The following is a 16,286-nucleotide window of genomic DNA, read 5'->3' as shown; positions in this document are numbered from 1 at the left end:
TATTGCAATACCATATTTGAAGGGGAAAAAAAAAAGTTAATTATATTAGCTCATTAGTTACTTGATTATATACTGATTACGTGTTTATTGACCAGTTCTCTTTGCTTCCACTTTCTGTTTAATTTATTTTTTCTGTCTTCTCCACCTTCGGTTGATTATGTCCCCACAGTGGTCTACTTTTTTGAAAATGTTGGCAAATGCATGTTCTCTATGTGCACATCACTACAGGGTGGCCATATGGGGCCAGAGGAGTTTACCAGGTAGAGAGAGAATACAAGTTGACCTAATTCCCAGGTACTTGCACAATGATTGGTTTGTTGGTTATTTTCAAAGTAAGCAACAAGATAGCTAAGGCCATGCAGTTTCAGTATACTGCATGTATTCTGTGTTCTCAGAGAATTTTTAAATTCTGTACCTGGGACTATCTGATAATTCTGCCAGCAGCAAATGCTAAATGGGACACATTCAGGGAAGTAATCATAGAAGCTATCAGGCTTTTCATACAGACTAAGAAATACTTTCAGACATAGATCTAAATATATGTTAGATTAGCATTAGTAGAGGCATATGATGCAAGAAAGCAAGCTTATGCCGCATCAGCCGGAAAAAAAAAAAAAAAACCCGTCCCATTTCACCCCTCCATTCGTTCCAAGTACCTGTTCAGCTCAGTCTTAAATTTATTTAGGCTATCAACTTCCACAACAAAGGATGGAATTCTGTTCCACCAACCAACCACCTGCTGGCTAAAGGCAAACTTCCGCACATCTATCCTACATCTGTCTTTTCTCAATTTGAATTTATGCCCTCTCAAATGATTATTCTGAGCAAGAGTAAGAATTCCATCAGCATTGAGCATGCTCAAACCATTCAAGGCTTTATACACCTCAATCAGATCACCTTGCAGGTGCCTAGTCTCCAGACACTGTAATTTGCAAAATTTAAGCCTTTCTTCATAAGAGCAACCCTTTGTTCCATTCACTAATCTTGTTGCCCTTCTCACTCATTCCAACAGCTCTACATCCTTCTTAAAATGAGGCCTCCAGACCTGTATACAGTACTCAAGGTGTGGCCTGACCATTGCCTTATATAAGGGGATAATCACCTCCTTATCCCTGCTAGAAAAATTCCTGTATATCATTGGCAAGACACTATGAGCTACTCTTGCAGAACCATCTGCACTGCTCAGAAAACTTCAAATTGAGGGCTCCTGATAACATTCCAGCCATAATTGTCATGTTTACCAAAACTGTTGTATAAAGGTTGCAAATGCTCATTTTGGAATATTTTGAGAGCACCTGTCAAATATTACTTAGCTTTGCCTTAACACACGAGGGGGCATAAATTAAAACTGATGAAGGATGGTTGCAGGACAGATGTAAGGAGGTTTGCCTTCAGCCAACAAGTTACTGACTGTTGAAAGAAACTTCCATCTGGTGTGGCGCCTCCGTAGCCAGGTGGGCAGGAGCAGCAGTGTGTAGCACATGCTTCTTGATTAGACCGGGGTTCGAGCCCGTGCCCACCAAATACGGAGGATGCAGAAAGGTCAGGGAATGACCACTGCATATCCCCGGAGCAATATGGCCTTAGTTGCTAATGCTCCTTAAAACCAAACAACAACGTCCATCTGGTGTTATGGAGGTAGGCAGTTTGAATAAATTCAAGGAAGAACAAGACAAATTATTGAAGGAGTGGAAACTGATGTGGGGGGTGGGTTGGCTGATGCTTTATAAGCTTGCTTCTTTGCATCATATGCCACTAATAATAACAAACATACATAGTGAGTCAACCTGTTTGCTGGATAAAAAAAAAAAAAAACAATCCTACCCTGAAACCAACTAATTAATCACAGCATGAAAATGCTCACAAAATTCTTCCCAACTTAATGGAATTTGAACTGAGGCCTTTTCCACATGATATTTATGAATTTTTAAAAACATTGATGGAAAATGAAATGTGGAAAAGCTCAGTCATAATCACTATGCAAGCTGCATGAGCCCTCGTGCAATAGAACCTCAATAAATCCAACTGTTTTGGAATGTCTTAAGAAATCATGAATGACAGTAGTAAAGAATGGAAATGCATAGTCCTCTGACTCATATTTGATCAAGTCTTGCAGAGAGAATTTCATCAGGAATGAGCATTTGTAGTATACAACACAGATAGATATGTATCAATACATACAGACAGCTGTGGACTTATTAATTTTACTGTGACTTTTATCAATAAAACATAAAATTACATGAATTATGATATGAACATTTCATAGGTCTGTAATGGAAAAACATAACACAAAAGTATGAGTACACTTGCACTATAATATTCTGCTTTTAATGATACTTTTACACACACACACACACACACACACACACACACACACACACACACACACACACACACACACACACACACACACACACACACCTCTAAAAACACCCCCATTTTTCCTTAAAATTATTGATTTTCCTAAAATAAATTACAAAAAATCAAAATTATTTAAATTTTTTAAGAAAATATGACTAAAAGTCTCCCTCAATAAATTTATTTCTTTTTCATATTTTCTGCTTCAAAATCAATTACATTATTTTCCAAAAAAATTAAATAATTTTAATTTTTCGATGGAAAAATTATTTTAAAAATATTGAAATTTTTTTATCAATTATTAGAAAAATTGTCTTTTCATAAATGGAAATAAAATTCTAAGAAATGTGAGCAAGAAAAAAATGAAAGTACATTCAACACATCTCACCCATATTGTAGACTAAAAAAGCATATAAAAATAATATTATAAATTTAAAACATCACTCAAAAACAGAGAAGTTATTTCATGTGAATGTGAAAGAGAAGTACAAAAAAATTATTGGAGAAACACAGAAATACAGATTTACATGTAAGAAGTCTTATGGAACTTAAAGGGAAAAAAATAAGAAAAAAATGTGAAAAACAAAAAGCTTATTTCAGAATTTTAAAAATATCCAAGGTTTATGAATGTGCAAAAAATTCCTATTAACAAACATAATTAGTCATAAATTGTGAATGCAGAATGAAACTTTGTAAATTAAGTATATATAATATAATCATAGAAAATCAAACCAACATAGAATGAATCTTCTAGAAAAAAGAATCAGAAAAAATTAATTAATTTTAAAAATATAAGAAAATCACTGAATTTTTTTACTCATTTTATACATAAAAATGTTGAAAAAATCAAAGTGTTAAGTAATTGATTTTTAAGTGATTTTTATTTAAAAAATTTTTTTTCTAATAAATGAGTGAGATCTACTCTGTATTAAGTCAAATAACTGTTAGAAGCTTAACAGATATTTGTAAATACTACAAAATTTTAGGATATACAAATTTAAATATGTGAAAATTTAATTTTATAATGTAAAAAATAGAGTTACATAGAAACAGTCAAGTTCAATATATTCTTAAATATATTGAACTTGAATTAAATATTGAAATTATATCCAATTTCAATACATTTATTAAAATCTTTTTAATAACATGTAAAAAAAAAAAAAAAAAAAAACCTCACATTGAATGTGCCCAAAAAGCAATTGTAGTAAATTTAGTGTGCACTAAATTAAGTGTAGTACACTTTTCAACTTACATATAAACCAATTCTTCATACACACTGCAAAATAAAATAGCAATGTTATCGTTCAAAATATTTATGAAAAATTAAAAATAGCCCACTTATAGTACTCTCTGAAGACTGTTCCCTCAAATGCTATAATGGGAGTTTATTTGAAAAACTAATCTAAAATTCATTTACAAATAAAGAAGAAAGCATCTCAAAACCACAAGACACTTTCTGTATATTTTACAAAAGAACTGTCAAAGTTGGCAGGTATGCAAATATTTAGAATAATACAATACAAGCAACTTGTAACTTAGTAACTAACCTGATGATAAACCAGCATTTTTAATCTCCCATGAACCATTGATTTTTGATGTCACAGGAAACATTTCTGACTTGGGTGATTTTTCTGACCTCTTTACAGGAAGCCATTTATCATGATGATCTGTTAAAAGAAAATAAACATAGGTAAACCAGACTTGCTTTCAATTATCAACTTTATAACAAAATTGAAATAATTGGAGTTAAGATAAAGAGGATGAACCTTTATCTATGATAGTTACAAAATGGTATCATGGATAAGAACAACATATACAGAAAGTATACTTTCTGTATATGTTGTGTTATATAATAAAAGGATAACATAGAAACTCAGATTAATATTGCTTCAAAACATAACATCTATGGTATGGATGTTATCTAGTTTAAAAATACTATCTTTTAATTAATCAAATATTTTTGTTAATTAATTACACTTTTATAATAAGGATATGAAAAAAACCAGCTTTAAAGATTAGCTATAAGGATTTCACTCTGTTTTAACAAATTGCCCAAGAAACACATATGTGACTAATTTTTCACTGTAATGAAAAGCACATATTATTCAGTAAGCTGTACCTGTACAGAAGTTAGTCAAATCACTGAAGTAAATTATGTAAGGTTTGCCTACTATATGTTAAAAAAATAAGAAATTTCTGGAAGTTTGATGAATAATAATGGTTATAACTTCACAACTAAGGAACCACATGTCATGAGAATATCATTCCTTTCTATAAACAAGTTCTACTTACTTTCTATGAATACAAGTTCTATATTTACAATTAAATGGATAGAATGTTACCACTTTCTTGATAAGTTCAATTGTCTAATTTACCTTTAGCAAAACTTAAAATTGGTTGAGCCAGTTTAAATATTTCTTCCTCATTCAAATTAAATCATTTCCCAATTCAAATTACTAGCAACCTATTTTAGCTGTACTGAATGTTCTACTCATGATAATAAGTACATATAAACAGCATAAGCCAGTGTCAAAGCTTTACCTTTAACTGGCTTTATTACTTTGTTTTCATTCAGCAGCCTTAACAAGTTACCTCAGTCACAAAATGTATTAAGAGTAACCTTATTAAATTTCTCTAGCAAATTAATTGTTACCTTATTACAACAAATCATCTATATAAAAATGGTCTCTGTCTCAACTCAAATTTATTTTTTTTCTAACAAGGCAATGTAATCAGTTGTAGTGCGAGTATACTTTATATCATATTTATTGTTCCTCCAAGTGTTGACATAACTTAACAGGAAGTGTGGGCTAAAATTTAACAAGCAATGCTTTAGATATCATGTCAATAAGCTGGCATTTTGGAGGTGACCATCCAGGTGCAAACCAATGTAAGCAGGGGTTGAGGTGTAGTGCTCACACCATATGTAGTAATGCTGCCCCTTTGTATAACCAGGCAATACTAGGTGGTAAATGACTCACATCAACCGGTGCAATACCAGAACTTTGCTAAGTGGAGGCTTGAAGTGGTGGAACCCATGTTTAGAATTCAAAGCAAAGCTCTGGCAACCTCCAACTCTTCCATCATGCAGTATGAATTGACGTCTTTTTAGGTTATGACGGACATCATGGCGATATCCAATCTGCCTTACATTTCATGGGTAAAGCTCTAAAATGGTGTTCACAGGCTGGCCACTAGACAGCCCACCAGACCAAACCTATTGGTAACTCTATTCGAGGCTAGTGTATAATCCCACTGCAGTAACTAAAATGCATACCTCTCTGTTTCATAGATGTTCTGTTCTGTTGAATGCATTTTCTATAGATACTTCCATGGGCACTGTTCTGAATTGGCTTCTATAATTCCCGCTCTTTCTTCGAGGGCAGTCTGACCACATTCCACAACTATTCAACATCCTTTTACTGTCCAACTTCAAACTCACAGAACCAAATTTTCTTCTTCCTCGTTTATTCAATCAACTTTCATTTTCTGGAACAACATTTCTTTATTTGTTTTTCCTGAAAATTACAATCTACAGAAATTGAAGTCTAACGTTAGCAAGTATCTTCTGTCATGTTCTCAACCAGCTCATTCACGGTATGAAGTACTATAGATTCTTAATGACTATCATTTTTTGGGTTTTCATAAAAAAAGCTAAATAAAGCATATTATAAAAATCAATGAATTTCATACCCCATATAATTTGTATCAATTCTTCTTTGCATATATGATTGTGTAGTACAATACCCTCCATCCTTCAGTTTGCCATTTGATTGAATGAATAAACTAAGCAAAGATATAGCTAAATTACATTAACAGGATAATTATAGCGATGAGCATATTAGAATTAGTAGAGGCATATGATGCAAGAAAGCAAGCTTATAGCAGAAAGCAGCATAAACAAAAAAAAAAAAAAAAAAAACACATCTTTCCATTATACACCACCCATTTGTTCCAAATGTTTGTCTAGTTCTCCCTTGAATTTATTTAAGCTATCGCTTCTATGGCAACAGATGGAAATTTGTTCCAGCAATCAATTACCCACTGGCAAAAGGCAAATTTCTGCACATCTATTCAACAAGTGTCTTTCCACAATTTCAGTTTATGCCCCCTAAGGTTTGTAATATGAACAAGAGGAAGAATCCCATCAGCATTGAGCCTGCTCAATCCATTCAAGGCCTTATTAGCATTATCAGAGGCATATGATGCAAAAAAGCAAGCTTATGCCGCATCAGCCAAAAAAAAAAAAAAAACCCTCTCATTTCACCCCTCCATTTGTTCCAAATGCCTGTCCAGCTCACCCTTAATTTATTTAGGCTATCAACTTCCACAACAAAAGATGGAAGTCTGTTCCACCAATCAACCATCTACTGGCTAAAGGCAAACTTCAGCACATCCATTCTACAATCTTTCCTCAATTTGATTATATATGCCCCATCAGGTTCTTAATCTGAGCAAGAGGAAGAATCCCATTAGAATTCAGCTTGCTCATCCCATTCAAGACCTTATAAACCTCTATCAGATCACCTTGCATGTGCCTACTCTCCAGGCACTGCAATTTGCAGAACTTAAGCCTTTCTTGGTAAGAGCACCCCTTTGTTCCCCTCACCAATCTTGTTGCCCTTCTTTGTACTTGTTCTAGCAATTCTACATCCTTCCTAAAATGAGGCCTTCAAACCTGTACACAGTACTCTAGGTGTGGCCTGACCATTCCCATGTATAACAGGATAATCACCTCCCTGTCCCTACTAGCAAAATTCCTATATATTTACAAGACTCCATGACCTGCCCTGGCAGCCCATCTGCACTGCTTGGAGAACTTCATATTTAACTGCATAATTATCCCCAGGTCTTTTTCACTTTCCACTTCCCTAAGTGTAGTATCACACAGTTGATACATTTCTCTTCGGTTATTGCTACCCATATGCAGTACTTTGCATTTGTCAATGTTAAACTTCAGTTGCCACATCTCAGCCCATTTTCCCAACTTACCCAGATCCAGTTGGAGTAGCATACTGTCTTTACTGTCATTAACAATGTTGCCAACCTTTGTATCATCTGCAAACTTGGACATTAAGCCTGATATACCTTCATCAATAAATATACAAAACAACAATGGGCCTAACACCAAACCCTGGGGAACTCCACTAATAACATTTGTCCACAAAGAGCAGTCTCTGTCGTCTCCCACTCAACCATCCCTTTATCCATTGTATCAGCTTACCCCTAATGCCATACCTCTTCAATTTGTACAGCAGTCTTCCATGTGCAACAGTATCAAAAGCTTTTCTGAAAACCAAGTATATGATATCAAAATTATTTTTGACATTCAGTTCCTTTGTGACCACATCATAGTATCCACTCAAATTGGTCAGACAAGACTTCCCTTTAAAAAACCCATGCAGTGTCTTAACTAGATGATCCTGCAATGCTTCTTTAACCAGTGACTCCATTATTTTCCCCAGAACACAAGTTAAAATAACAGGTCTATAGTTATTTTTGTCACCTTTTGAACCCCCTTTGTGAATTGGTGATACATTTGCACACCTCCAGTCCATGGGACCTCCCCTGAGTCCAAGGAAGCTCTCATAATTATGGCTAAGGGTTTGATTACTTCCTTTGCTGCCACCTTTAATATAACTAGATAGATCCTTTCCACTCCAGGTGCCTTCCTTATGTTTAACTTCAACAATTTCTCCTCTACTTTGCTCTCAGTTATAACAAAATCACTTAGCTCCCTTTTAGAATTTGATAAATTTCTAGCATTCTGCTCATTGAATAACTCCTCATGTGTGAATGTAGATGCAAAATACTCATTTAGTTTATCAGCTAACTGGGCATGATCATCAATAGTCAACCCATCTATGTTAAGTGGTCCAATCTGATTCATCCCTTTCCTTCTAGAGTTTACATAAGTAAAGAACTCTTTGCTGTTTTTCTTTGCATCCTTTACCAAAGATTTCTCATAATCTGTCTTTGCCTACCTAACCTCCTTTGTGATCTGATTACAGACAAGCTTATATCTGCCATAGGCTTCTGTGTCACCGGATAATTTATATGCATCCCATACATTTTTCTTCTCTGCCACAAGCCTCATTAATTCATCTGACATCCATTTAGGCCTAAATCTTGAACAGTATTTCTTAGTTGGAATAAAAAGCCTAGTAGCCTACAAGGTTAAGTCCCTGAAGGTTTCCCACTTAGATTTCAACATTGGTAACATCATCAGTTGATCCCACTGTACAGAATTTAAAAATTGTCTGAGACCCCTGTAGTCACCTTTATGAAAGCAAAAGCCTTTCCCTTTAGCCTTGATGGTAGTTACATCTTTAATTAATTCCCATTTAAGAACATTGTGATCACTGTCACCCAGTGGTTCCTTTTTCTGCAAATTCTTAATGCAAGAATAATCACTGTTGAAAATCAGATCAAGAGTATTATTCCTGGTTGCCTCTTGAACACTGCTGTAGAAAACACTCATCCAATAAATCCAAAAAAGTCTTACTAGTGTACAAGTGACCAACCCACAAGTTCCAGTCAATATCTGGAAAGTTAAAATCCCCCATTATAAGATATTCTGATTTACTGGCCCACTATTTCTCTGCACAACTGCTCATTATACTTGTCAGATTCGTTAAGCCTATAACACACACCTACTCTCATTTTCCCTTTACCAATGTTTATGTCACACCAAATGATTCGACATTGCACTGTCCACCTAAGTAAACTGGATGCGCTTGCTTAGATTTTATGTGTTTCTTAACTAATAGGATAACTCGTCCCTTCCTGTCTTGTCTATCCTTTCTGTACACACACATTGTACTCCCCAAATTCCAATTCTGCACTGCTTATAACTGTGTGACACCACATCTCTGATATCCCAATAATATACACCTCAATCAGATCACCTCGCAGGTGCCTAGTCTCCAGAATCTGCAATTTGCAGAACTTAAGTCTTTCTTCGTAAGAGCACCCCTTTGTTCCTCTCACCAGTCTTGTTGCCCTTTTCTATACTCGTTCTAGAAAATCTACATCCTTCATAAAATGAGGCTTCCAGACCTATACACAGTAATCAAGGTGTGACCTAACCATCATTGCCTTATACAAGGGGTAATCACTTGTTTATCCCTGCTCGCTAAATTCCTGTATATCATTGAAAAGACCCCATGACCTACTCTGGCAGCCTGTCTGTACTGCACAGAAAACTTCATATCTGACTGCACAATTATCCCCAGGTCTCTTTCATTCTCCACTACCCTGAGTGTAGTACCACACAGTTGGTACGTTTCTCTGGGGTTACTGCTACCCATATGCAGTACTTTGCATTTGTCAATGTCAAACTTCAGTTGCCACTTCTCAGCCCATCTGCCCAACTTTGAGATCCTGTTGCAGCAGCATACTGTCATTACTGTTATTAACAACCCTGCCAACCTTTGTATCATCTGCAAACTTTGACATTAAGCTTGACATACCATCATCAATATCATTGATAAAAATAGAAAATAACAATGGGCCAAACCCTGGGAGACACCACAAATAACATTAGTCCACAAAGAGCAGTGTCCACTGATTACCACTCTGTCTTCTTCCACTCAACCATCCTTTTATCCATTGTAGCACCTATCACTTAATGCCATACTGCTCCAATTTGTACAGTAGCCTTCCATGTGCAACAGTATCAAAAGCTTCCCTGAAATCCAACTATATGATATCATATTATTTTTTGCATCCAGTTCCTTTGTGACCACATTATAATGTCAAATCAAATTGGTTGGACAAGACTCCCCCTTAAAAAACCCATGCTATGTCTGAATTATCACTGCACTCCTGTCTAGATGATCCTGCAATGCTTCTTTAACCAGTGACTCCATTATTTTCCCTGGAATAGAAGTAGACTAACAGATATGTAATTACTCATGTCACCCTTTGATCCCCTTTGTGAATTGGAGATACATTTGCACATCTCCAGTTTGTGAGGACTTTTCCTGAGTCCAAAGATGCTCTCATAATTATGGCTAAGGGTTTGCTTACTTCCTTTAATATAACTGGATAGATCCCATCTACCCAAGGTGCCTTTCTTATGTTTAACTTCAACAATTTCTCCTCCACTTTGCTCTCAGTTATTACAAAATCATTTAACTCCCTGTTAGAGTTTGATAAACATCTGGCACTTTCTTCCCTGAATAACTCCTCATGTGTGAATGTAGATGCAAAATATTCATATAGTTTGGCAGCTATCTGAAAATGTTCATCTACAGTGAAACCAATGATATCAAGTGGACCAGTCTGATACAGCCTCTTCCTTTTAGAGTTTATATAAGTAAAGAAGTCTGATGTTTTTCTCTTGCATACTTTGTCAAATATTTCTCATAATCTGCATTCGCTTTCCTAACCTTCTTTGCAACTTGATTACAGACCAGCTTATATCTACCATAGGCTTCTGTGTCACCTGATAATTTATATGCATCCCATGCATTTTTTTTCTCTGCCACGAGTCTCATTAGTTCATCTGACATCCATTTGGGCCTAAAATACAAGTCCATCCTTCAGTTTGTCATTTGATTGAATGATTAAATTAAGCAAAGAAATAGCTAACTTACATTGACAAGACAATTACAGTGATGAGCATATTTCAGGTATAAGAAACTTTTTACACTTTAAAACTGGTCCTAAAAGCTATAAATACTTCTTCTGTACACTATATCATAGTACAAATAAATGAGATAAACTGTATTTGTACTATCGTAATTAACTAGGCATGTCTTGGAATGATAAATTATAATTATTGGTTAGATTCAGGTTCCCTGTGTCCATCCTCTTGGTTTCTGTGACATTTGCTATTACTTATTATTATTATATATACAGTGAAACTTCCCTTTAACGGACAGCCACGGGGAACGAAAATGTGTCCGCTAACAAGAAGTCTAAGGGAGAAAAAAAAAAAAAAAAGAAAGAAAAATCGTTAAACGTTTAATGTAAAATTAAATTAAATTATATACAGATTTTGCACAATATTTTTGTAAATAATATACATACAAGTGCTATGCATATTATGACTTTATCTTAAGAAAAATACATACAGTAATCACTTATTTTCTCTGCACCTTCTTCCGGCTGATAATTTTGTTTTCAACATTTGTTTGGAGTGAAGAAACCATTGAAAGTCCTTCAGTATCTTCTTCAGCGGCGAAAAACATTTTTAAACGATTGATTTGTATGAGCGCTTCTTCTATTTTCATCGGTGGTTCGTCGTTAATATGTTCTTCGACATAATGACATTTCTTCTATTTCTTCATCCTCATGAGGAACTTCTTGAGTTCCTCATGAGGATGAAGGATTCCTGAAAAATATCGATGATAATGTCGTTGATATCTGTAGCACCATCTTCTGTAGTGAGGTTCGAGTCTATATCTTTGTAGCCAGGGTCACTTGTAGCTGAAGTATCGTACATTATCAATAGATGAAGTTCTTGTTCTTCTTGGTGCTCCACATTGCTGTTCACAACGTCAATTTTTGCGTTTGAGAAGCCAGACTTTACAAAACAGTTCACGACAGTTTGTTTTCTAATTGCGTTTACTGAAGAGGAAATCCATTGAATCGCATCTAGGATGCTGATTTTCTTTGCAAGGTCACTCGCACATGTTACATCGTTCATGTTTGCAACGAGATGTCTTAAAACACGTTTTCTGTAGTGAAGTTTAAAATTTTTTATTATCCCTTGATCCAAGGGCTGACACTCTGCAGATGTGTTTGGTGGCAAAAAAACGATTTGAATGTTGGACAATTCAATGTGCGGGTGAGATGCAGCATTATCCATGAAAAGAATAATTTTTCTGTTTTGACGAATCATGTTTTGGTTAAAGTGACTTATCCATTCGCTCATGATATCTCGTGTCATCCACGCCTTTTTATTAGTCTTCCAATCAACATTCAACTTTATGCCCTTGAAACAACGAGGATTTTGTGGTTTTCCTATAACAAGAGGTTGTTCTAAGTCTCCCAGCATATTTGTACACAATAGTACAGTCAAGCGTTCCTTAGAAATTTTTCCGCCCTGGCACTTTTCGTTTTTTAGACTCATTGTTTTTTCAGGAAGAACTTTAAAAAACAACCCTGTTTCGTCACAGTTGTAAATATCCTTAGCTTCAAAATCACGACATAAATCTTCCAATTTGACGGTCCACTCTGTTACAACCCCAGTATCAACAGATCCACCTTCACCACTTACGGTTTCCCAAGAAATTTTATGCCGAGTTTTGAACTTGTCTAGCCATCCCACAGAAGCTTTGAACTCATTTACTCCCATAGATTTCGCAACCTCCAAAGCCTTTTCCCTAATAATAGGCCCATTAATGGGAATTTTTTTAGCACGTTCGCGACTAAACTACTCATACGTAACATTGTCAATTTGAAGTCCAACAGTTTTCGGGAATGATTTTTGAACCTGATCATTTCCGTGTTGCCAAAATTGTTTGAGCAGTTAATTTTTTTTCTTTAGGATGTCGCTTACATGCGTCTTCCCGATTTTGAATTTTGCAGCGAGATTGCGAACACTATTTTTTTGCCGATCATACGCATTAATGAGTTCGACTTTATCTTTTAAAGTTAAATGTTTACGAGAAGACATTGTGCACTTCACTTCACACGACACTGAACAAAACTGAAAACTGAAACTGAAAAGACGAAAGGCCGACCATATTCCCCCCCCCTGCACACACTGAATTCATCAGAAGTTTTACACATGCCTTAAAATTCTTGAAAAAGGGTTTAGAACCGCGACGTAAACCTTGATAAAATTCAGAGAATCGGAAATAGAAAATAAACACACGATTGAGGCAATACGTGGAAGAAAAGTTCCTAAAAAAAAGGGCTGTAAGCTCGCCCGCTGTCCATTATGGGGAGATCAAATTAAGTGCTAATCTAAACGAAACAGTGCAGATTGCCTGTCCACATCCGTTACAGAGAATGTCCGCTAGACAGAAGCTGCAAACACGTTAAAACCAATGGAGGTGAGTTGGGGAATTTGAAAATGTCCGTTGTAGAGAGATGTCCGTTAATGAGAGGTGTCTGTTAGGAGAAGTTTCACTGTATATATATATATTGTTGTTGTTATGATAACCCCAAATATATGAAAATGTTTCAGAACCTATTGTATTATGTATGGATAAAAGACAGAGAAAATTAATTATAGTTTTCTCTAATTATCTCTACATTATTTTCTCTATAGCTAATTATAAGACAGTATAGAGAATTATAATTATAAACTATAAGACACTTTTGAAATCAGATCTGAATTTTTACAGATTGTAATTTTCATGAAATATATATATCAATATGAAAGAAGTGCTTATAGAAATATCTAGAAAAAAAAACATGCAGGAGAAAACGAATGTCTATGTGCTAAAACAGCAGTTCCCAACAAACCCTGGGGGCTTGCATTAAAAATTCTGTAATGGTGTCTGCTTAGATTTACATAGGTATATTATTGAAACTACAAAATATAACTAATAATACACAATAAAGTAAAATAAAATTAAATAAAATGTAAAGAATTGCCAAAGAAAGAAACCACATATCCCACATATAATCAATTCCTTATAATTATTTTACTATTTTACAGTATTTCATATTAAATAAATATCTAAACTATTTCTTGACTAAATATCCAAGAGTATGAAAAAGGCTGTTTATGCATGGGTAACACACTTCCATCATTTCTACTACCCAGGTAGTATGCATGCATCATTTAATTATATCTCATATTGTGAATACCTTCACAACGAGTTGCCAAGGTATTGCACTGCTTTGAATAAGTAACACTTCACCAGTGGAGAAGCCTAATGTTATTCTCGGCAGATACCACTACCCAGATGGGACCGTTTCGAAGCTTGTTGGCTTACTCATTGTTGGGTGGGCAGGTACCCTGTTGTTGCAATAGTGACAACCCAGTTATGAAGTATGACTCCACAATATGAGAGATGCTTGATGGTCTGCATGGTTTAATTTAAAACTATTTCTTGACTAAATGTCTAAGAGTAGGAAAAAGGTCGTTTATGCATGGGCAATACGAGATATAATCAAACGATGCATGCATACTGCGTGGATAGTAAAATGATGGAAGTACATTGCCCATGCATAAACAACCTTTTTCACACTCTTAGACATTGCACACCACACGCATCTCTCATATTGTGGAGTTGGGTTATCACTATTGCAAAATCAAGGTACCTGCCCACCCACAGAGGAGAAGACAACAAGCTTCGAAATGTTGCCGCCTGGAGAGCTTGATAATCACGGAGTTTCTGTGATTATCAAGAATAGGTAACAATAGTCTTCACTACTGGGGAAGTGTTGCCTATTCGATGAGTTTTTGAGTGGTGTGAGTATGAGGAGTAAAATGTCCCTTTCCTCTTTCAAAGGCATTTCTTCTTCTTCTTCCTCCTCTCCTACTATCACTTCCCTACACCTATTTTGCTTTCCTAAGACTAATAGGGACAGAATGTGGATAACAGCGTATCTTATCCCATACCATTTTTCAAACGGTGCTGTCTGAGTGGTGGTATCCACCAAGAATAAGTAACATTAGTCTTCTCCACTGGCAAAGCATTAATATTCAAAGCAGTGCAATACTTCAGCAACTTGTTGTGAAGGTATTCACAATATGAGATATAATCAAATGATGTATGCATGCTACCTGGGTAGCAGAAATGATGGAAGTGCGTGCATTACCCATGCCTAAACAACCTTTTTTAAATAAATATGTTTTCCACACTAAATTTTTTTCATTCTCAAGGATCATTGTTATGTATAGGTACTTTTTTTTTTTTTAGAACCTATAGTACTTAGTACCGTCAAGAGGTTTAAGTTTGAAAAGATGAAATAAAATACTTGTTGACGTTAGACTTGAACTTCTGTAGATTGTAATTTTCAGGAAATACGTATGAAGGAAGGTTGTTCCAGAAAACAGAAGTTGAATGAATAAATGAGGAAGAAGAAAAGTTGGTTCTGTGGGATTGAACTTGGACAGTAAAAGGATGTTGACTGGTTGCAGCACGTGTTCAGACTGCTTTGAAAGAGAGAGCAGGAATTACAGAAGCCAATTCAGAAGAACAGTGCCCATGGAAGTATCTATAGAAAAGGCATACAACAGGAAAAGAACGTCTGAGATAGAGTGGAGAGACTGTTACAGATGAGACATTAATTAACCAAACTGCCCTCTTTTGAATGGAATTTAGAAGCCTGAGAGAGGTTTTGGGGGCACTGTGCCCAGACGTGGGAACAATATTCTATGGTAGGCCAGATTTATGATTTCTACAGAGTCAACAACTGTTTGGTAGAAAAGTAATGTCAGGAGCGAAAGAGAACACCCAGTTTTTTAGATGCATAGGAAGCAATATTTGTAATGTGCTTTATACCAAGAGAGATTAGAAGTCAGGGTAATCCCAAAGATCTTGCCTAGAAATTGGAGCGTCATTGAAGATAAGCAGCAGAGGAGCAGAAGAATCCTTTTTTGAGAGATATAAGACAGGATAGAGTTTTAGAAGGATTGAAATTAAGTTATCTTTGCCCCACTGGAGAATTACATGGAGATCAACGTTTAAAGATTTGGCAGTGGATACTCGAGAAGTTGAAGCTGTCTGAGCAGGGCAAGGTTTCTCAAACTGGAAGGTGGAAAAAATGTGCTATCATCAACAAAACTATGGATAGCATTTCCGGTTAATGGAAGAAGGTCATTAATATACAAGAGGAAAAGTGTGGAGAAAGAACTGAACCTTGGGGAACATCAGCATTAGTGGAGAAGTTAGAAGACAGAGAGCCGTCTACCATCACCTGCAGTGAGAGGTCAGAGAGAAAACTGGATACCCAATTACAAAGAACAGCTGGTAAACCATAGGATGGAAGCTTATTTAGAAGACCTTTATGACAAA

The 16,286-nt window shown here is 35.6% G+C and overlaps 1 protein-coding gene across 1 annotated transcript in view; it reads right to left on the bottom strand.

Moving 5' to 3' along the window:
- The window catches only part of LOC150079399 (uncharacterized), a 285,562-nt gene that overhangs the window by 189,567 nt on the left and 79,709 nt on the right, over positions 1 to 16,286 (bottom strand). Inside the window, exon 5 of the mRNA XM_090382711.1 lies at positions 3,906 to 4,025. Within this exon, the coding sequence (XP_090238837.1) occupies positions 3,906 to 4,025 (120 nt within the window). The remainder of the gene's footprint in view (positions 1 to 3,905; positions 4,026 to 16,286) is intronic.

This window comes from Mastigoproctus giganteus, chromosome 10, assembly GCF_048544385.1.
Source record: "Mastigoproctus giganteus isolate SK-2022 chromosome 10, ASM4854438v1, whole genome shotgun sequence".
NCBI lineage: Eukaryota > Metazoa > Arthropoda > Arachnida > Uropygi > Thelyphonidae > Mastigoproctus > Mastigoproctus giganteus.
The sequence above is the reverse complement of the archived record's forward strand: the minus strand, read 5'-3'. Positions and strand labels throughout refer to the sequence as shown.